We start from the raw sequence: 23,712 nt of genomic DNA, 5'->3' as shown, positions 1-23,712 counted from the left end.
TATGTATTGGGGGAAACACTGAATTTAGGTGGTGAGTGTAGTATGTAATTTTTAATTTTGTAAGCCACTATTAAATAACTTGTAAAAAATTTAATTGAGGAGTTGGGCAGTAGTACAGCAGGTTAAGTGCAGGTGGCGCAAAGCGCAAGGACTGGTGTAAGGATCCCGGTTCAAGCCCCGAGCTCCCCACCTGCAGGGGAGTCATTTCACAAGCGGTGAAGCAGGTCTGCTAGATGTCTATCTTTCTCTCCCCTTCTCTGTCTTCCCCTCCTCTCTCCATTCCTGTCTGTTCTATCCAACAATGAAGACATCAATAACAACAACAATAACAACAACAATACAACAAAGGCAACAAAAGGGAATAAATAAATATGTCTTAAAAATGTAATTGAATCGGGAGTCGGGCTGTAGCTCAGCGGGCTAAGCGCAGGTGGCGCAAAGCACAAGGTCAGCATAAGGATCCCGGTTCGAGCCCCTGGCTCCCCACCTGCAGGAGAGTCGCTTCATAAGTGGTGAAACAGGTCTGCAGGTGTCTATCTTTCTCTTCCCCTCTCTGTCTTCCCCTCCTCTCTCCATTTCTCTCTGTACTATCTAACAATGACAACATCAATAACAATAATAACTACAACAACAATGAAAAACAACAAGGACAACAAAAGAGAAAATAAATAAATAAAATATTTTTTAAAAAATGTGATTGAATCAAGGGCCACATGGAGAGTTACTCAGAATTTCTGGGTCTCTCCCCTGTATACAAAAGGTGTACTATCCACCTCACTATCTGGGGCCCTAGTCAGGGAATCCTTAGATTCCCACACAAATATGATAGGCCTACACCTCTAATGGATCCCTCTCTGCACCACCACTGGTCACTTCTATAAGGAATGTCATTACAAGTCGTCCTGACCCTCTGAGGACCTTGCCCTTACCATAGAGCACCTATGGTAGGAACCGCCCCAGTCTCCGAAGGGAGACGGGGGTATCCTTCCCTGCCACTCCAGGAAAGTTGGTCCTGAAAAGATCGCAACCTTCACTGTTCCCAGCTGAGACTGTGAGCTTAGACCAACAGAGACATAGAGGTTGCAAAGGCTCTGGTGCTAATAAAAATATATATGGGCTCAGGGTCAGGTGGACCCACAGAATATTTTCAAGAATGGGAGCTACTCACTGCCCTAATCCAACTCTCTAGCCCTTCTCTCTACTCTGACACCATTTTCTTAGACAATGTTTTATACAACTTCATGCTAGCTATCAAACTCAATCAAAAACTACCATAGTCCTAGAAACATGCCTATAATGGATTTCTAAGCTTTCTTCCACCCTAAAATCCCTAATCTCATCTGCTCTGTTCCTACTTTTTGGTTCCTGTTCATTAATTTTTTTGTATCACTTTATGTCCTGCTACCTTCTAGACACCAAGTTGCAGATACTACCATGATTCCACACTGACTTCTCTGTGCAGGCGACCTCCTGGAACCTCACCTCTCCAGAGCCCTACCCCACTAGGGAAATATAGGAACAGGTTAGGGGTATGGAGCAACCTATCAACACCGAAATCCAGCAGAGAAGCAATTACGGAAGCCAGAACTCATACTTTCTGCACCCCAGAAACAACTTTGATCCATACTCCTAGTGGGAGAGAAGTGATAGGAGGAAGAGAATAAGAGGGCTCTGAACTCCAGCTCCATCAGGTCCTAGAGAAAGGGCAAAAAGGAGAGAGATATTTGGATGTAGTAGTAGGGTTATGTGTGGCTTGGAAGGGAAGAGGAGATTGGACCTAGAAGAAAAAGGGGGTAATTATGTACAAATGTATATAGTTGTGGACACGACAGTTACCCCATGTCTGCAACCTTGGGAGAACCATGGTGGTTTACAAAGGAGGGACTTGGGATTCAGAACTCTGGTGATGGGAACACTGTGGAATTATACCCCCGTTGACATGTTTTTGTAAATCAATACTGAACTGCTAATAAAAGTGTTTTTAAAGGTGTTCTGTTATTAATAATTTCTCTTTATTTTTTCTCGTATCAAAAAAAGAGAAAGGAAGGAAGGGAGGAAGGGAGGAAGGAAAGGTGTAGCCAAAAGTGTGGGCTCAGAGCAAATCATTCACCGTGCTTCCTAACGTATTTTCTTTTCTAAACTAGCCCCCATTTTTTTCTTGTTTCTTCCAGCTTAAATATATAGGACTCACAAGAAAAGATAACTCTAGAGGTAAGAAAAAGAAGTCAGAGCAGGAAGATTACTAACAGAGTCAAGATAATTTGGAGTGAGAAGTCTAGTGGGTTATTGAAATGCAAAAGACTTTAATGATGGTGGTGCACCTGGTGCAAGTGTTACAATGTGCAAGGACCCAGGTTCATCCCCAACTTCAGAGGGCAGCTTCAGGAGCTAAGAATCAGTGCTGCATCTTTCTTTGTCCCTTTATATCTTCCTCTTCCCTCTCAATTTCTGTCTCTATCTAATAAATAAATAAAATATTTTTTAAAAGAAATGTAAAAGAGACCCACTTATCTTAAGTTTGGTGCTTGAATAGGGAGAAAGAACACTAAGAAAAGGTTAAATTGGGTTGAAACTGAGTCTTGCATAAAATCAGCACTCTCAAGAGTCCTGCATTCTTATTGAGAGGAATCAGAAAAGTTCTACTTGATAGCCCAAGAAAAGAACTAGGAATTGTGTCTCTATAAAGATAAAAAAAAAAAAAAGTAAAATGCCTTTATGAGAAATGACAAAGTCCAAGCTTGTCTCAAGAGTAGGCTTAAATACCAAGTTTATAGTATATTTTAGGTATAGATTTCCCCAGGTGTGAAAGTAATAAAAAAAGTAATCCTAGACAGGTAATTCCACTAAGATATCTGTCAGAAACAAAATTAATCCATTCTGCAAATCCATATAACCCCAACTGGCCCCAGGTAAGCTCACCAAAACAAAATTATCAACAAATGAGAAAAAGAGCTACCTTGGAGCTCCAGTGACGCAGTTAGCGCATGGTACTTATTCAGAAAAAGAGCTACCTAACTTTAAATGGTGGGGCAACAGATAAGCAGTTCCTAACTTCATAGGACCTCTACAGATAAATACAACAGATAGGTATGCAGACATTTATTTATTTACCATTTTGATAAGTATTATAGAGAGTATCAAGTGAAGAATTTTAAAATGAAAATATAAAACTGACTTCCACCTTTTCATTAAAACTTTACATACCTAGATCAACCTGCCAATGTCCACGTCAAGCAGGGAAGCCAGACCTTCCACATTCTGCACCCCATAAAGAATTTTGGACCATATTCCCAGAGGAGTAAAAAGAACAGGGAAGATTCCAATGGAGGAGATGGGACACAGAACTCTGGTGGTGTTAACTATATGAAACTGTACCCGTTATTTTATGATCTTGTTTATCATTATTAAATCACTAATATAAATTTTAAAAATAACTTTACATACCCAGTGTAACTACCATAGGGAGAAAATAATGAAAATGCTTCAAAACAAAAGTACTAGCAAATATTTATATGTTAGCATTCAAAATTGAATTACTAGAACTGTAATTTCTTTCCTAGTTAACTTGTCTTCCAAGCACCTCACCACTGTTCATATAACTGAATTTAATGTTAGCATTACTTACAATGTAAAGTGAAATGAATATTTAATATTATTTACCAGACAGTGCAAAATACTAAGACTAGATAGCCCAGGATTTTCTAAAATTATAAGAAATATATGATGAAGAGTTTGAGATTATAGATCTCCTTGGTCCATCTGTCATACTTTAAATTCTTTTTTTTTCATCTTCCCACAGTTAGTATTACCAAGTAAAAGAACTATTTTAAAATCACAACATAGTATTTGCCAAAGGCTAACATTTGTCCATCCTCTTAAGTTTCCTCCAAGTGCTAAAGTTGTCTATACTTTAACACAAAACATACAAATGATAAATGTTTTTAATATGTGCAATATTTTGGATGTATCTAATTTGCTTATGAAAAGGAAAACCTCTGGATCAAAATTAAGACAGACTAAACTAATAAATAAAGTCTTTAAATGTTTAGCAATTGCTTAAAACTTGATATATTGACTTTTATCCTTCCCAAAGAAAATGCAATTAAGAGTTATAAACATGACCTGAAAGTACAAGTGTGCGATACTTTGCAATGCGTAGACTTAGACTCAGTAAGTGCAGCAAGCAAGTAGAAAGGCCTAAAAAAAGACACCATAAAGTACGTAATAAAATATTTTCTACTTAGACCTTGATATTAGACCTAGATACCCTCCTCTCCTATCCACTACTTCACTTCCCTCAACCACTGTAAGTCTAACCTTGTCAGATAAAGTAAGGACTACGAAAGCTGGATAAGGACAAGAGACTGGCACTTTAATGTTGGTCTTTTTGGTCACTACTAGGCCAAACCATCATCTGGGACTCTAGTCAGGAAATCCTTAGATTCCTACATAGATTTGATGGACCTAGACCTCTAATCGATCCCTCTCTCGACCACTGTCGGGCTAGCTTCGCGGTGGGAGACAGACGATCAGGGACACATGGCTGAGCGGAGAAGCAGTACTTCTTTATTCACAAGTGAATGGTTCAAAAAACTAATCTAATCTAATCACAACTCAAATTTGTCCTGCATCCTTCTCCTCCGGCAGCAGCGTCAGGAAGTACGTAGGATCGGGGGCGGGGAAAAGCAAGAAGCATGAAAAGGCAAAGACTAAATCAAAATCTCCCGGAGGCAGGGTGAGTGAGACCAAACCAATGTAAGAGAATGACCATGTAAATAGACCACAACGTCAAACAATGTAACAGAAGGGATCCCAGAAGCAGAACTAGAAGCATACCAACAATTCCCCCTTTTCTTCTTAACTAACTGACCATAGTATCAGGACTGTGGGGTGAACAGAAACCTATATCGTACAGGCATTTTAAAAAAAAACTGGCACAAACTTGGAGAAACAAGTAAACGAGCAACAAGAACCAGTGTGATGCCAAGGGAAGGCCTGAGGGGGGCGTTTTTTGCCTCTGTGGGATTCTCTTATCAAGCTAAAGGACATTTTCAGCCTCTGTGGGCTTCTCTTGCCTTGACGGGCGTTTCCTGTCTCTGTGGGCATTACCTAGCAAGGAGGGAGGGGGTATATCCTATAGAGTCCCAAGGCAGCTGGCTGCAGTCAGTCTTTGAGAAACCCAGCAGCATAAAGGGAAGCTACTGTAGAGTTGTGTACCAGTAAGTCCAATAGAAGTGCCAGTTCAAAGCAGATGTCCACTGAAGAATTGCCGGGGGGTGAACTGTTGCATGAGGAAGGTCAGCCACTGGAATTCCACTTTTTTGTAGAGAACTTGCCAGCTGCAATTTATTTAGTTATGAAACAAACCTTGTAGCAGGTTAGAAGTTTACCACAATTGATAACTCTATGATTATAATTGGTTTAAGTATCTTTATAAATTTGGAAGGTCTTTCTTGTTTCATTTTAAGGCTCCTTAACCAATTTAAGCGCAATAAAATGTGGTAAGGCAAAGAACCTTTGTCAGAGCCTCAGGTATGAGAATCATTAGCATAAAAATTGTGCAATCCACCGTTCCTAATTGAGAAGGTATTTGAGAGCTTCACATATCAACGTCTTTTTTTTTTACGCTTTGTTACACCCATACAAGATGGAGACACACCAGGTGTGCATGGGTTTTTTAGACCAACTTAGTTAAAATACATTGATTTTAACTAATTTTTACCTCAGACTTTTTTTTAAATATTTATTTTATTTATTTATTCCCTTTTGTTGCCCTTGTTGTTTTATTGTTGTAGTTATTATTGTTGTTGTCGTTGTTGGATAGGACAGAGAGAAATGGAGAGAGGAGGGGAAGACAGACAGGAGGAGAGAAAGATAGACACCTGCAGACCTGCTTCACCGGCTGTGAAGCGACTCCCCTGCAGGTGGGAAGCCGGGGTTCGAACCGGGATCCTTATGCCGGTCCTTGTGCTTTGCGCCACCTGCACTTAATCCACTGCGCTACAGCCTGACTCCCTTTACCTCAGACTTTAAATGTAAGTTAATTTTACCTTTATGAGAATTATGTTGAAAACCTTTTTCATTTAACTTTCCCTGGTAAGAATGTAGCCTTAAAGTTACATTTTTTAACCTTAAAGTTAATGTTTACCAAACTTCAAACACACACATAAACATGGTCTTCAATACACAAGGAGGAAAACTTTTATTACGAAGACATGTCATTTTAAACACGAATTTAGATCTGTACTGTCTTAGTTGTTGGGGGGGGGGGTGTTGTCTGGCGGCTGTGTATTCTAGCTCCTCTGCCTTCAGAGCCGATCTGGGGATCTCGGCCAGGGGGCCCAGTCCCGGCAGGGAGCCCACGGTCTCCTGGTGGTCTGGGATCTGCCCAGACTTCATAGCAGGAGGGCGGGCGGGCCGGCCATGCAGAAGGTGCGGGCCGAGGCGCCCCAGGGCAGGGGCCAGGATGGGCTGCAGCTCTGCCCGCCACGTCTGCTGCCCTGCTCTCGGCTCCCGAGGCCGCAGCAGCCGCGCCAGTGGCAGCGGCAGTGGCAGCACGTCTCCAAGCCCTGCCCCTCGCCCCGCGGAGGCGAGCAGGCTCCTGCGGGCAGGCAGAGGGTGGAAACCAAAGTATAGCCCAGAGCGAAATGTTCCAGAAACAGAGAAACAGTCTCATGAAGAAAGGGCAGAGGCCTTTGGAAACCTCTTCACAAGTAGAAAAGCAGCCCATAGTGAATAGGTAGCCAAACGTCTTCACTTATCTGGGGGATGGGCAGGTCAGGCCCCATGTTGGGTGCCATATGTCGGACTAGCTTCACCCGGGAGACAGACGATCAGGGACACATGGCTGAGCGGAGAAGCAGTACTTCTTTATTCACAAGCGAATGGTTCAAAAACTAATCTAATCTAATCACAACTCAAATTTGTCCTGCATCCTTCTCTTCTGGCGGCAGCGTCAGGAACCCAGGAAGTACGTAGGATCGGGGGCGGGGAGAAGCAAGAAGCGTGAAAAGGCAAAGACTAAATCAAAATCTCCCGGAGGCAGGGGGAGTGAGACCAAACCAATGTAAGAGAATGACCATGTAAATAGACAACAACGTCAAGCAATGTAACAGAAGGGATCCCAGAAGCAGAACTAGACGCATACCAACAGACCATCACTAGTCACTTCCATCAGGAGTATCATCATAAGCCCTCTTGTAGGCCTCTACAGGACCTTGCCCTCACTGTAGAGCAGCAATGGTAGGGACTGCCCCATTCTCCCAAAGGAGGCTGGGACAACCCATGCTGACACTCAATGGTGACCGGTCCTGAAATGAGTGCAGCTTAAGATTGTTTCTAGCTGTGACCATGGACTGTGTGTTCAGACTGACAGGCACTCAGAGGTTACACAGGCTCCTGAGCTAAATGTGAATAGATATGGGCCCTAGGTCAGATCGATGGGGTCTACAGTTAATGGTAGTTACATACTTTCCTAATATTTGGGAACTACTCTCTGTCTTAATCCAGCTTTCAAGCTCTATTCTCAACTCTGACACCATCTTCCCAGACAATACTTAGCCCATCTACATGTTAGTTATTGGGCTCAGGCAAAAATTACTAAAGTCATGAGCTTCTTGGAATATACTTAAAACAAATTTCCTAGCTTCTTCCCACACCAAGACCCTTAGTTCCAACTGCTCTTACCTTTAGGTTCCTGATTATTTTCCCCATTTTTGTTGCCCTTGTTTTTGTTGTTATTGTCATTGTTGTTACTGCTATTGTTGTTGTTAGATAAGACGGAGAGAAATCAAGAGAGGAGGGGAAGATACAGAAGGGGAGAGAAAGACGGACACCTGCAGACCTGCTTCACCTAGTGAAATGACCCCCTGCAGTTGGGAAGCCAGGAGCTCGAACTTGGATCTTCACACCGGTCCTTGCACTTTGTACTATGTGCGCTTAACCCACTGAACTACCGCCTAGGTTCCTGATTATTAAACAATTTGTGAAACGACCCCCCTGCAGGTGAGGAGCCAGGTACTCAAACTGGGATCCTTATGCGGGCCTTTGCATTTTGTACTGTGTGCGTTTAACCCAGTACGCTGTCACACAGTACAGTAGAACAATGCAGAATGATACCTGTTATCTCATAAATAACTAATAATAATAATAAGGAAAACCATACATCTGTACCCACAGCTCTGGTTCCCCTTGCTTTCAGGGTCAGGCCACTGTGCTGTCCCTGAAGACCCACTTTGCTCAATCCACCAAGCACATTTATGATTCAGTTGCGCACCAAACACTAAACAACAGAAAAATCTGAACAAACTGGCTACGTCTGTTTAAAAAAAAATTCTGTTTGTTTACTAATTTTTTCACCAAAGAACTGCTCAGTTCTGGATTATGGTGGTGCTGGAGGTTGAACTGACAACTTGGAGCCTCAGCCATGAAAGCCTCTTTGCATAACCAGTATGCTATTTCCCACACTAAAAATAAACAGACAAGCTAGTGTCATTCTTTTTCCAACCTTTTCTCCTCTCTCTCTCTTTTGCTATTTTATGTTTTTATTTATACAGTTTTTACTTATAAAGTGGAAATACTGACAAGATCATAGGATAAGAGGGGTAACATTTCCACACAGTGCCCATCCCCAGAAGTCCCTATCCAATCCCCTCCCTTGATAGCTTCCCTATTCTGTGACCACAGCTAGGAACATTCCAGGCTGCACTAATTTTAGGACCCATCTTCCTCAGGTGACAAAGTATGTTATCCAACCTCCCTCCAGAGAATGGAACATTCCCTACCATTGTTGATCCACACTGAGGCCCTAGTCAGGGAGTCCTGGGATTCCCACACATGATGGGCCTAGACCTCTAACAGATCCCTCTCACCACTGTCACTGTTCATCTCCATCAGGAACAACATAATGGACCCCTTTGTAAGCCCCTATAGGACCTTTTCTCTTCTCTTAACCCTTACATAAGAGAAAATTGGATCCTCTTGCCTTCTCAATTACTTTTAAGTTAGTAACTTGTGCATGTGTATAAAATGGATCCTTCTAAAGCAGTCAAACTATCACAGTAGCTCTGCATTTATTCCCTCCAATCAGACTTGAATCATTTTCTCCAACTCACCTCAAAGCATTTTCATCTGTCAACTAGGCAGAATTCTTTTAAAAATTAAAACAAGGCTGTGGAGATAGCTCATCATAATAAAAGTACAGGACTTGCATATCTGGAACCAACAAGAACCAGAGCTAAGAGGTACTATCTACCCTCCTTCCCATTCTCATATAGAAATAAATGAATGGGAGCAGAGGGTAGATAGCATAATGGTTATGCAAAAAGACTCTCATGCCTGAGGCTCCAAAATCCCAGGTTCAATCTCCCACACCACCATAAGCCAGAGCTGAGCAGTGCTCTGGTAAAAAAAAAAAAAAAAAGAGAGAGAGAGAGAGAAATAAATGAATGAGAGACTGGGTGGTGGCGCACCTGGTTGAGCACATATGTTACAGTGCACAAGGACCCAGGTTCAAGCGCCCATTCCCCACCTGCAAGGGGAAAGCTTTGTGAGTAGTGAAGCAGTGCTGCAGGTGTTTTTCTGTCTCTCTCCCTCTATCACCTCCTTCCCTCTCAATTTCTGGCTATCTCTATCAAATAAATAAATATAATAACAAAAACATTAAACAATGAATTAATCTTTTAGTACTCTAGAAATTTTAAAGTAATAATAAGTCATTTTTAATGACTTATTTTTTAAATAAGTCATTTTTTACTGATTCCCTTTTGTTGCCCTTGTTGTTTATTTTTTTTTTTTTTTTTTTTTCTTTTTTTTTTTTTTTTTTAATTTAAGAAAGGATTAATTAACAAAACCATAGGGTAGGAGGGGTACAACTCCACACAATTCCCACTGCCCAATCTCCATATCCCACCCCCTCCCCCAATAGCTTTCCCATTCTCTATCCCTCTGGGAGCATGGACCCAGGGTCATTGAGGGTTGCAGAAGGTAGAAGGTCTGGCTTCTGTAATTGCTTCCTCGCTGAACATGGGCGTTGACTGGTCGGTCCATACTCCCAGTCTGCCTCTCTCTTTCCCTAGTAGGATGGGTCTCTGGGGAAGCTGAGCTCCAGGACACATTGGTGGTGTCTTCAATCCAGGGAAGTCTGGCCGGCATCCTGATGATACCTGGAACCTGGTGACTGAAAAGAGAGTTAACATACAAAGCCAAACAAATTGTTGAGCAATCATGGACCCAAAGCTTGGAAAAGTGGAGAGGAAGTATTAGGGAGGTACTCACTGCAAACTCTAGTGTACCTCTGCTTTCTTACTTTGGTGCCATACTCCAAACTCAGTCAATTTCTGCTTTGCGTTTCTACTTCTTCTTTTTTTTTTTTACATGCATAACATTCCCCAGATTCCCATTTAACAATACAACCCCCACTATTTCATTCATCATTTTTCATGGACCTGTATTCACCCCACCCACCCACCCACCCCAGAGTCTTTTGCTTTGGTGTAATACTCCAATTCCATTTCAGGTTCGACTTGTGTTTTCTTTTCTAATCTTGTTTTTCAACTTCGGCCTGAGAGTGAGATCATCCCATATTCATCCTTCTGTTTCTGACTTATTTCACTCAACATGATTTTTTCAAGGTCCATCCAAGATCGGCTGAAAACGGTGTAGTCACCATTTTTTACAGCTGAGTAGTATTCCATTGTGTATATATACCACAACTTGCTCTGAATGACTCTGAAAATGTCCAATAGTTCTAGGTTATCTATCTCTTCATTTAGCTCCCTTATGTCTTTACTGATTTTCTTCCTGGATGATCTGTCAAGTTGAGATAGTGGGGTGTTGAAGTCCCCTACTATGATTGTGTTACTGTTAATATATTGCTGTAGCTCTTTCAGTAGAAGTTTGATGTATTTAGATGGCTTCTCATTGGGTGCATAGATATTAATAATTGTTAAGTCCTCTTGATTGACTGATCCTCTGAGCATTAAGTAGTGTCCATTCCTATCTTTTTTAATCTTATGTATTTTAAAGTCTATCATGTCAGATATGAGAATAGCTGTTCCTGCCCTTTTTTGTGGGCCATTGGCTTGAATGATAGTTTTCCATCCTTTCACTTTAAGTCTGTGTTTGTCTTGTTACGTTAGGTGAGTTTCCTGTAGACAACATATTGTTGGGTTGTGTTTTCTGATCCATCTTCCTACTCTGTGTCTTTTAATAGGTGAATTCAGGCCATTCACATTTATTGATATCAAAGATTGAAGATATTTTAACGCCATTCTTGTAGAGTTTTAGAGTGTTTTGATATATGTTCTATTTGTGGTGGTCTGGTTGTTTATAGGAAACCTTTCAGAACTTCTTTCAAGGCAGGCTTGGTGATGGTTGCTTCCTTCAACTGTTGCTTGTCTGAGAAGGTTTTGATGCTTCCATCTAGTCTGAATGACAATCTAGCAGGATATAGTATTCTTGGCTGAAAGCCTTTCTCATTGAGCACTCGATAGATATCTTGCCATTCTCTTCTGGCCTGTAGTGTTTGTATGGAGAAGTCTGCTGCTAATCTTATGGGTTTTCCTTTGTAGGTGACTCTTTGTTTTTCTCTTGCAGCCTTGAGGATCCTTTCTTTATCCTTATTCCTTTCCAATCTAAGTATGACATGTCTTGGTGTCTTTAGGTCTGGGTTAATTCTGTTTGGGACCCTCTGGGCTTCTTGAATCTTTATGTCTTTTTTGTTGTCTAGACTAGAGAAATTTTCAGCTATTATGGCCTGGAGAATGTTTTCTTCCTCCCCTTCTCTTTCTTCCTCTGGTAAGCCAATAATGCGTATATTGTTTCTTTTGAAGTCATCCCATAGGACTCTGTTGTTGTTTTCAGCATCTCTTAATCTCTTTTTGAGATCTCTTACTTCTTTTTTAGTTGTCTCTAATTCATCCTCAATCTTGCTAATTCTGTCTTCAGCCTCATTGATTCTATTCTCTCTGCCCTCTACTGCTTTCTGGAGTTCATCTATTTTGTTGCCCTGCTCTGATACTGTTTTAGCTTGTTCAGCTAGTTGCCTTCTTAGCTCAGCGATTTCAGCTTTCAGCTCTCTAATAACCATGAGATTATTAGAATTTTCTTCCATATTCTCATTTGTTGTTCCTGCATTTCTGATTACAATTTTTTCAAATTCTTTACTCACTCCTGTTATTATTTCCTTGGCTAATGTTTGGATGTTGAACTCATTGTTTTGTGCTTCACCCTCTGGAGGACTTTTAGCTGAACTCTTGTCCTGGTTCGAGTCTCCAATATTTTTTCTTGTTGTTTTAACCATTTTATATAAGTTAACAGTTTTTTCAATCCCTGAGTTGGAGTTCAGTGGTGTAAAAGCCTTTTCTTTTTCCCCCTGTAGGCTATGGGAGCCTGAGGGCTTTTAAACTATCAATAGGCTTCTTTGTTTAATCACTGACTCCTGACCAAGAAATAAAGCAGGGTGTGGCAGAGATAATCCAGTAGTTATGCAAAGAGACTTTCACAGCCCCTCAGCTATGCCACAGAGGTATAGGTCTTCTCCTGAGTTTCCCGGTTAGATCTCTGTGCCCTGGTGTCCCTCCCTGTTGCTGCTCCAGATTCTGAGGGTAGTAGCAATGGAGACTCAGAGTTGCACTTGGTGAGTCTCTGGGGAGTCCTTTCCTCCCTTCAGCTGTCCCCTTGTTGGTGGAGCAGACTGGAGGTGGTGTCTCCACTGACAAACTGTTGAACTGTGAGCAGTCACTTAATCTCTCCTTAGGCCCCTCTCTCCTCTCTGTCACCAGCCACGCGTGTTTGTACTCACGGGTGATTTACTGGGTTCCTGTGGTCATTCTAGTCCTGTCTTGTTTCGGTCCGGGTGGTCTCCTTTGGTATTCCTAGTTGATCCGGGAGAGGATAGGAGAGGAGAGAAAGCGATCTGCTGCTCGTAGCTCCGCCTCCGGAAGTCGAATCCGCCCTTGTTGTTTATTGTTGTTATTGATGTCATTGTTGTTGGATAGAAGAGAAATGGAGAAAGGAGGGGAAGAGCGACTCCCCTGCAGATGGGGAGCCGAAGGCTCAAACTGGGATCCTTACGCAGGTCCTTGCACTTTACACCACCTGTGTTTAACCTGCCACACTACCGCCTGACTCCCAGTTCAGTCATTTTTAATTATAGTTATACTCCCTAGGTTTTATTTACTTTCTTTCATTGAGGAAAATGGATTATTATGGGGTTTTTGTTTGCTTTTTCTGGGAAAAACGAGCTATTTTCTAATTGTATTTGTTTGCTTATTTTTTGTCTTATTAGTGACTTAGTACTGCTCTACAAGATTAACAGATAACAGGGGTATAATTCCACACTCTACTCACCACCAGAGTTCTATGTCCCCATTCCCTCCATTAGAAACTACAGTAGTTCTCCCATGGCTGCGAGTGTGGGTTAACTGTTATTTATGTAACTATCTGTCTATATTTTATATATTTGCCCATTTTTTTCATACAGTCCTGCCTTCTCTTCCTTTCTAAGTCACACCTATACCTATTACTGCCTCCAAATGTCCTTCCTTTTTTCCTCTTCTCTTTCTGGATCCTGATGGAATTGGAGTTCAGAACCCTCTGGTTATCTTCCCCTAACATTTCTCCACCTCTGGGAATATGGACCAAAGTTTTTATGGGGTGCAGAAGGTGACCAAAGTTTTTATGGGGTGCAGAAGGTGGGAGTTCTGGTTTCTGTAATTGCTTTTCTGCTAGACATGGGTGTCGGGATGTTGATCTGTATCTCCAGCCTGACAAGCTATTTTCTTAGAAAACTCACTTCCGGGTAGGAAGTGAGGGGGAAAGGTGACTTCTTTTTAAGACTTTCTGACCCCAAATAATTTGAGAATACTGGTGGCTGGAAACATCCAGAGAACATTTTTGGTTTTAGTAACATTTAGCTGACAGGACAGCACAAACACAACCACTAGAGCAGTCTAGACAGCAGGCAGGGAAGCTGAGTTTCTGCCAAGATGGTGACCCGGGCTTCCAATAGAGGGATCAGGGATGTGGAACTCTAGTGCTGGGAACGGTATGGAATTGTATCCCTGTTATTTTATAACTTTGTAAATCACTATTAAAAAATAAAATAAATTATTATGACTTGGGCCACTGTTCCCTACACAGACAAGTGGCATCCTGTAGGGCCTTCCTAGGGACCATTTCACTTTCTGTGCAAGGACATTTTCTGAATGCAGCATCTCTATCTGAACTGCAGACTGGGTGGAAGGCTATCAGGTCCAACGTTCAATCCCCAGCACAAACATAAGCCAGAGTTGAGCAGTTCTCTGGTGTCTCTGAATCTCTCTGTGTCTTTCTCATTAAAGAATGTGCAAAGAAATAAGTATTTTTTTTAAAAATATAGAATGTAAGTTCAGTTCTGAAGCCTACAGCTATCGTTACCAAGCTGTGCATGCACACACGCACACACACACACACACACACACACACACACGCATGCACACACGGGTCAATAGGAGGGAGGAAGGGAGTTAATTTCTAAAGTATGTCCTAACTCTTACACAAAGTGAAAGCAGTCAGGCAGTCCTTCAGCCACTCCTAGCTTGATCCTCCTACCGCCATCCCCGGAATCCATAGCCCTGAATAGGCAGCTGGGTGTGAGAGCTTTGAGGGGCCTCCCCAGGACTATTTTTAACTTGGTATTTTCTACTTATAGACTTTCCACTGGGACAGCCCTGGTCTGAGGGGAGTCACCCCTGCTGGGAAATCTGAGATGCTGGCTGCTGTGTGGTATACGAAGTATATTTAGCTGAGATTTGGGGATCTCAGGATTGTCATCTACTTTAGACCTTAGGACCAGAGACACAGGACAGAGCCAAACAAGAAGAGGGTGGCCAGCTGAGAGGCCCCTTAACAACAGTGACTCAGCTCACTTCAGGAATCAAGATTGTGTGTGTTCCTGTGGGGAGGAAAAGCTGGACTGGGTCTCCGCCCAGTGATAATGGAGGTGTTTCCAGGTGCCTGCCACAACTTACCTGCCTGCAGTGCAGGTATCACCTGGAACATGTAAGAAATGCAAAGTTGGAGCTCTACCCCAGACTCATTAAATTGGATCCTCTGGCAGTAGGACACAGCAATCCTCTGCTAGCCAAGCCTTCCAGGCAATTCTCACGTACCCTGAACTCTGACCTTGCTCAACTTTCACAAAACTATTTCAAAGGACCATTGACAAGTACTAAGTAAAATAATGTGACTTTGATCTTCAAGCTGTCTTGCTTACAGGATGAGGTTCTGAAAGAGGCACACAAAAGTGAAAATCCTTAAAGTCCTCAGGGAAAAGCCAAAATGGAGACCAGTGACACATGTGACTTCCATTGGTAAGTCCTTCATGGGTAGTTTTTCCAGAACTGAAATAGTTTTATCCAATGAGTATCAGATTAACAAACTGATTTGAGGTTTAACAAAGAGAGAGAGAAAGAGAGAGAGAGAGAGAGAGAGAGAGAGAGAGAGAGAGATCTTTAAACCCAGCATTACACGTAGGACTACAGGAGGAATAGATATAAAAGGCATATGGGGTCAGAAACTAAGAACAGATTTCCTTCCCTCTCTTATCTTGTGCTCTCACTCCAGGACACTGAGTAGAATGACAGGCAAGATACTTCATGTTATTAAAACAGCAATCTCTCTTCCCTGAACTTGACTGATTTATTGCTTAGAAACCAAGCTTCCAGGTGTATGGGTCTCTATTTGTTTTGTTCACTTATGTATCCAATGATAACTCTATTCCCTTTTGTACCCTCCAGCTTTGTACCTGAGTTCTCACAAGTTAAAGTTATTTAGGTCTAGCAAACATGACTCTTCACCTCTTAGTTGTAGTACAGTAAGTTAGCAAGGGGGCGGGGAATCAACCTGAGAGCTGCTTACTAAGATTTTTCACTGCTCCTGGAGTTCAAAGAGTCCCCAAAATATGATTTCCTGGTATTAGGGTCATGTGGTGGTGCATCTGGAAAAGTGTACACATTACCATGCATAAGGACCCAGGTTCAAGTCCCAAGTCTCCCACCTTCAGTGGGGAATCTTCACTAGTGGTAGAAGAGTAATGCAGGCAACTCTCCCCACCTCTCTCTCTCTTCCTTTCTCTGCCTCTAAAAGAAAAAGAAAATGCATAAAGAATTTTTTAAAAAAAATAAAAGAAGCTACACAGCTGAGTTTAAATATGAGACAATTTATTTATAAAAAGATTTCCTGGTACTACCATCCTTTAAGATGCTGTCTGACACTTCAGCAGAATGGCTTTTGTGAAACTGATATTGACTACTCTCATAGCTGTATAAGGATTTTCCTTAACGGTTGCCAAGATGTTCGGAACAAAAGTGTTCTTCAGGGGCTGCGTGGTGGCACATCTGGTTAAGTACACACATTACCATGCACAAAGACCTGGGTTCAAGCCCCCAGGCCCTACCTACAGGGAGCAAACTTCATCAAGTAGTGAAGCAGGTCTGCAGGTGTCTCTCTGTCTCTCCCCCACTTCAACCTCACCCTCCCTTTCAATTTCTTCCTGTTCTATCAAATAAAATAAATAATTATTTTTAAGAAGTGTTCTTCAAATGCTGTCAACTTAAAGGTCCAATGGGACTCTAAGCTAAACTCTGACTACTGGCACCAGAATGATCTTGCAACTCATCCCTGTATCTTCTGCCCTATGCACAAGCCAACCCAGCTAACTGGCCCTTCTCCACAAGCGTCCTCTTGAGCTGCTCAGTGTCAGCACTCATATTGACTGGCAAGATGAATTACCTATAGGGAAACCCTAGGCCCCTAACTAGCCCTGTCAAGTATTGACAATGCACTTGTCACCACCCACTCTGATGGCTTTGGCATGTAGACATGAACCACAGGAGAAAAATTCGAACAGCTGCTGTAAGGTGAGCCGAGGGGGGCAAGTGCCAGCAGACTGAGGAAAACATAATTTATGGGCACCTTGCATGCAAGCTGAGCAAATACTACAGCAGGAAGCTCAGGAGGAGGCAGCCAGACTGGCCATCATTCTAGGGAAACGGTGGCTCCTTCGAAGCAAAGGAAAAGGAGAGACTGGACTCAGGGCTAAGGACAGTGACAGGCTCAGGAAAGATGGCTGGCTCAACCATCTAACTGACAGCAATCTGTGGACTCCACACCTACACTAAGGCACATATTAGCTGAGTAAGGTCTTCCAAAGAATAATAAACAGTATAGACTCTACTTACATGAAGCAGATTTAGCAAAGTTCCAGACACAGAATGAACTCCTTACATAGTAGTAAGAAGTAAGGAGATGATGGGGAAAGGATTATTTTCTTTCTTTCTTTCTTTCTTTCTTTCTTTCTTTCTTTCTTTATTTCCAGTGTTAGCACTGGGACTCAGTGATGCCTGGACTATGAATCCACTGCTACTGGCAGCCAAAAATATCCCTGCTTCCATGGAGCTTATATTTTAGAATAGGAAGAGAGAGTGACAGTTTCTGTAGCCTGTTAAATGGTGATGGGTTCAGGAAGGGGTGCTTCAGAATGAAGTGGGACATTCATTTTTAAATCTGGAGAAATCAAACACTCTCTGAGAAATTTGACCCAAAGGTTGAACCCAGTGTCATTCTTCTGAAAAATGGTATAACAAACACTTGAGGGTATATGGGGTGAAATGAGTTTTTATTACTCCAGAGTTTGTGCTCTAAAATCAGGAAAACCATCATCCCTAAAGCTCACTGTGAATGAGGAAAAGAATAACACATTAGCAGAAATCATCACTGCTGGGAGGAAAATTCCCAAAGATTTTGTGACTAAAATTACAAAACACTTGGGACTGATTTCTAAGCGAATCCAGCCATTTCCCGTCTGACACGTACCTTTCCCCTCAACATCCCCCTCCCAGCAGTGGGTAAGACCTCAACAAAATAAGAGTAATCCAGACATGCAAAACTACTACTAGAGAGGAAAACTTTCATCGTCTCAAAGTCTCATTAAATTTTCACTCAAGCAAAGTAAAGTTCCAGAATAAGTGTCCATTCCGCAGTGATGGAGATGTTCTGTCTACACTGTCTGAAAACGTGCCCATAGGCCACAAGTGTTTGCTAAGCATCTAAAATGCGGCTGGGGAGCTGGGCAAGAAAGCTTCCCTGGAAGAGTGCATGCTATGCCATACACATAACTCAGGTTCAGTTCAAGTCCAGTCCCCACTGTGCTGAAGGAAGCGAAGCTTTGATGTTGTAGTGTCTTTCTGTTTCTATATCTCTGTTTCTCTCTTTCTACCTGAAAAAGCTGGCCTGGAACAGTGAATCTCCAGTAATGACAAAAAAAAAAAAAAGAAAGAAAGAAAGAAAGAAAGAAAGAAAGAAAGAAAGAAAAAAGAAATGTACCTGAGACCAAAAGAGTGAATCTTTAATTTGATTTAAACATAAATAATTACATGTGTCCAACCACTACTCTATTGGAGAGCATAGCTTTTGAATAAAAGAAAACTGACTGTGGAGACCTACTAGGACTGAGATACAATTAACTCTATAAGCAAAAAATAGGCTAAAGGATGACATAGAAAGCTCATAGGCTTGGGCATATGTCTTGACATGCCTGCAGTCCTGCTTCAAACCCAGAGCCATGTGGGAGTGCAACAAGCTCCAGCATGTAGTGTCTCTCCTCTCTTTCTGTCTCCCTTCCTATATGAATGAGAAAGTTGGCCTGGGAATGGTGAAATGATATAAGCAGTTACATATTCACAAGGCCCTGGCTCAAGAAAAGAAAAAAAGCAGATAAAACTATTATGTATAGCAGGATTTATTTCCTTCATCTTCACAATGTGGCCAGTAGCATCACCCTCAAATGCTCTATGAAGAAACTGAATTTCAACAAGATTATCTGGCTTGCTCAAGGTCTTTGAAAGCTTTGAAGGAGTAATTCAAGCCATGTGAATTTCATTTTGACATCCAAGTCCACCCTCTACCTAATACCTTCCATGCTTGTGACTCGGTAAGCATGAGGTTGGCTGCTTAGCTTGGAGCTAATACTTTGGGGTTTTTTCTTGTTTTTTTTTTTTTTTATTTATTTAAGAAAGGAGACATTAACAAAACCATAGAATAAGAGGGGTACACTTCCGCACAATTCCCATAACCCGATCTCCATATCCCATCCCCTCCCCTGATAGCCTTCCCATTCTCTATCTCTCTGGGAGTATGGATCCAGGGTCCTTGTGGGTTGCAGAGGGTGGAAGGTCTGGCTTCTGTAATTGCTTCCCCACTGAACATGGGCGTTGATGGAGCTAGTACTCTGAAGAGGTCATTTAGCCAACCAGCCTGAATTCCCATCAGGTCAGGCAAAGTAGAATGCCAACAGAAGAGGTGGAATAACAGGATGTGTGAGAACACACTTTTCAAACAACTTAAGAAAGCAGATGGGGCCCATTAAATACCTTTATCATTTGGACACATTCAGGAAAAACCTTTTATCACAACCAGCACAATTGGGAAGTGTAGTTGACAGGACAGGAAGCTCCAATTTTCCCAGCAGAAGAGACACTCGGGAAACCCTTCAAAGACAGGAGGCCCAATAGTGGTGCATGTGATTGAGAACACACATTACAATGTGTAAGGACCAAGGTTCAAGTCCCCAGTCCTCCCACTGCAAGGGGAAGCTTCACAAGCAATGGTGCTGGGCTGAGGGTGTCTCTCTTTCTCCCTCCCTCTCGACCTCCCCCTTCCATTCTCAATTTCTCTCTGTTTCTATCCAAAATAAAATAAAATAGCCCTAAGACAGGTCACAGATCTTAGTGAAAAGATACTGGAGATAAGGTGAAAAGGAAAATAGCCAACAGGGTACTTCCTGACAGTAGTGAAATTTGAAAATATAGGCTTCAGTGTGCCAGAGCTAACTCTCAAGAAGCTCAACTCCCCCTTCCCAACTTGTTTGCTCCCCATGGACAAGGGGGCTGGAGGAGTCAGCAAGTGCTGCTGTCCAGATGAAGTCATGATGGGGAATGCAGCCCTTCTAAAACACAACAGCAGCTGGTTTATGGGTGGCAACCATGCCTTCTGTGCCTTAGTAATTAAGATTTCTGCAATACTATGAAGGCTCCTAATAGAATTCATCTGGCTTCTTTGAAAAGCAGTTGCACCATGCCTGAAAATGTACTTGATGGATTAATAAAGCAATTCTTGATTTGTCTCTTTAATCTCCTGGAAGGTCAAAAGGAGCTTTTATCATTGTTGTCCTAAAATGACTGCAGGAAACCTCCTGGGAAGAGCCCCCTTTCCCCCTAAATAGAGCCTTCCAGCTTCTTACGGTTTTGAGGTTTATGTGTTTCCACACCCAAATACATCGAAAAATAGTTTATCCTAGTGAAACTGCCAGTGTCCTAGAAAAAAAAATCCCACAGAAAGCCTGACTGTCCTGCCCAGTAGTCACACTCACCTCTGCAGATAGTCTAATTCTCAATGTCCCCAACTTGATTTTGACCAAGGACTAATTTTTAGTGCAGTTGCCTACAACAGAGCTGCTGGGCACCTAATGTCATGAAAAACTTGGTGTATATTTTGTGACAGCGACAAAAGTCGCTTCTCTCTGGGTCATGTCAAACCAATGTTTTGGGTGCATCTTTAATTTCAGCACCTTCCCCTATCTTTGGATTCTGGTAACAGCTAAACCCTGACTCCACTTCCTTTCTGGTAGTAGCAGCCCTGCATTCCTTTGCTTCCAGCAATTACTAATAAGTTAAAAAAAAAAAAAAAAAAAGACTACAAATTAAAATACATAAACAAATTAATAAATACTGTAAATGTGCAAGTCGAAGTGGTCAAAGGCTTAAAACTGGGCTGGGAGGTGGGGACGGGCAGGTGGTGGCACCCCTGGGTGAGCACACATGCTGCAATGTTCAAGGACCCAGATTTAAGCGCCTGGGCCTCACCTGCAGGGGAAAAGCTTTGCAAGTGGTGAAGCAGGGCTGCAAGTGTCTCTCTCCCTCTCTATCAACCCCTTCCCTCTCGATTTCTGGCTGTCTCTATCTACTAAATAAGTAAAGATAATAACAAAAAAAAAAAAATTAAACTGCAGTGGATGTCTGTACTGCACTGCGGCGCGAAGTTTCCCGCGGAAGGAAAGCTCTCCTAGTTGAGCTGCTGGGACGGCTTCCCTGGGAATGCCCGACCCTGCTGCTCACCCAGACGAGCTCACGGGTCTCAGCGCCCAGGACTCCCCAACTGCGGGGGAAAAGCGTCTACACCGCCATCCACCGGCTCCGAGCGGAAGGTGCCCACCCAGCAGCTTGGGGACAGTGTGGCTGAAAAATCCAGCAGGACCCGCCTCCCTCCCGCTGCTGGTCCCAGCTCCAAGCAGCAAGGGCCTCCGCTGCCGCAAGTGGATTCCGGGACCTTCCCGACACCGACGGAGAAGGGCAACTGCAAACGAGCCGGTTTCCTGCAGGCTCGGGCAGCTGAGGACCGTCGGCGCCGCTGGTCCTTACTCCCCTTAACTCTGCAGAAGCGGAGCCCGAGCGACTCGGAGCCGCCCAGACCCTGCGCCCCCTCCCGGCTGGCGCGGGGTGCGCCCAGGTAGTGGTGCGCCAGACGAGGCGCGCGGGAGGCGCAGGAGTTCCCGGCGCCCTGCCAGCCGGGCCGCTTCTGGGACGCCAGCGCTCAACAGGGACCGAGGGCGTCCGGGTCGCCCCTGAACCGCGAGCGAGTCGTGGCTCTAAGGGGCGCCGGGGGGGGGGGGGGGGCAGTCGCGCGCACCTGAACGGGAAGGCTTCTGTCTGGGGCGAGCAGTGGTGCCGCGCGGTCCTCACAGCTGCGGGGCGGCCGCGACGCCAGCTCGAAGAGAAAGCTTGGGGGCCCCTCGTGGCTGGTGCCGACCACCCCTTGCGCAGCCCGCACGGGCGTCCGCACGCGGCCGGGGCCACTTGCTGCGCGCAGCTCGCGGGGCGCAGGAGGGTCCCCGCGGGACACGGGGCGCGACGCCAGGCCGGGAGAGCGGGGTCTGGCCACCCTGCAGACCGGAGCGCTGAGGGCAACCCGGTCCATGACCCCGGCCGCTGGGGAAGTCGAGGCGCTCAGACGGCGGGAGAAGGTGGCGGCGCCCGGGGGGAGATGGGGCGGTGGCGGGAGGAGCTGAGCCTGGATCTTCTGTGCCCTAAAGGTCAGCGAACCTGTTTGCCGGCGGACGCGACTTACCGGCTCCGGGGCCCCGGCGGGGCGGCCGCGCTCCTCCTCGGAGAGGGCGGGAGGCTGCTGCGAGAACATGCCTCGCGCTCCCCTCCGGCCACTCCGATCTTGTTCGCTTTGGTCTCCTGAGTTCCCCTTCGGAAGAGGCATCGCGGATGCCTGGCTCCTCAGTGTGGGAGAGACAAGTTGGACTTCAAGGGGCAGGAGCCCCACATGTTGTCTGCTCGACAGATCCCACCCGCGGACCACTCCCTCCCTTCACTCACTCCCATCTCTGGGTCCCACCCATAAGTACCCCAGTGACAGATCCTCCACAACCCCACCTCTTTGCACTCAAATTAATCTTGGGGGCAGACTGTTAAGTCAAGCGAACTGCTGCCTCCCGGCCCCACGCCCAGCGTCTCTGGCCTCCCTCAAACTTGCACCCTTAGACGGCTGCACGGAAAGGATGGGGCCTGAGAGTGTGGGCTGTACAGAGCGGTGGGGAGTCATACAGCACCCAGTAGTGTGCCTTTGCTCTCCAAAATCTCCTTATAACATCCCACCCAGGTCATTTTCCTTTAGCCAAAGCATTGCCAAGGGAAAATAATAATAATCAAAATAACTGCAGGCACTGGCAGTAAAAAGGCCAAGCGTGCTGTCTTGGAAAAGATCTAATGTTTTGAAGGGTGAGCATTGTTTGCGTTAGGCAAACAGAAACTTGCCTTCTGCCATATGTTTGAGGAAGGCGCTGCTGACATGGAGGCTTTGCTGAGTCTCCACAATCACAGAAGTGCAATCGGTTTCCAAATATCTAACAGCCTTGGGGGACCAAGCGTCTCTCCTTCCGGCAGCAGTGGCTGCAGGTATTTACAATGGTAAAGAGTACGTTACCACTTGAGATTTAAGGTGTCAAAAGTTTAGAAAAAGAAAGTACAGCATTGAATATTTCTTGGAAATTATTTTTTTTAAGGTCTTTATTGGAGTGGTCTGGGAGGTGGTTCAGAGGGTATGTGTGAAGCTGGACTTATGTCCTTGGCATACTTATGCCAGAGACTTGCTCTGATGTCTCTCACTTATTTTTTAATATTTATTTATTCCCTTTTGTTGCCCTGTTGTTTTATTGTTGTAGTTATTATTGTTGTTGTTATTGATGTTGTCGTTGGATAGGACAGAGAAATGGAGAGAGGAGAGGAAGATAGAGAGAGGGAGAGAAAGACAGACACCCGCAGACCTGCTTCACCGCCTGTGAAGCGACTCCCCGGAAGGTGGGGAGCCAGGGCCTCAAGCCAGTCCTTGCGCTTCGCACCATGTGCACTTAACCTGCTGCACTACTGCCCGGCCCCTGATTTTTTTTTTTTAAGTTACTAACAGAAATTTTTAAAATAAAGTTACCGAGTGAATCAATCTCCATTATTTGGGAAGAGGCCATGCAGTCAACAACATATCTTCCAAGCACCTATTCCCTGAATATTATATTGCTGGGATAGGAATGGAGTACATGTGTGTAATATTGGAGAAAAACATATTTTTGTCTCTGAAAGAAGATAGTATTAGAGTATTACCTTGTATAGTAAA

The 23,712-nt window shown here is 43.9% G+C and overlaps 1 protein-coding gene across 4 annotated transcripts in view; it reads right to left on the bottom strand.

Annotated features, from left to right (window-relative positions):
- CORIN (corin, serine peptidase) overlaps positions 1 to 22,526 on the bottom strand; it is a 258,226-nt gene extending 235,700 nt beyond the window's left edge. The window contains exon 1 of one of the 4 annotated variants that reach the window (XM_060188101.1): positions 22,165 to 22,526. In XM_060188101.1, the coding sequence (XP_060044084.1) occupies positions 22,165 to 22,305 (141 nt within the window). In that variant the 5' untranslated portion in view covers positions 22,306 to 22,526. The other 3 variants (XM_016184903.2, XM_060188100.1, XM_060188099.1) reach the window with 3 other exon arrangements.
- Positions 22,527 to 23,712: the final 1,186 nt, after the last annotated feature.

The sequence above is a fragment of the Erinaceus europaeus genome, chromosome 3, assembly GCF_950295315.1.
Source record: "Erinaceus europaeus chromosome 3, mEriEur2.1, whole genome shotgun sequence".
NCBI lineage: Eukaryota > Metazoa > Chordata > Mammalia > Eulipotyphla > Erinaceidae > Erinaceus > Erinaceus europaeus.
This window is presented reverse-complemented; position numbering and strand designations above follow the sequence as displayed.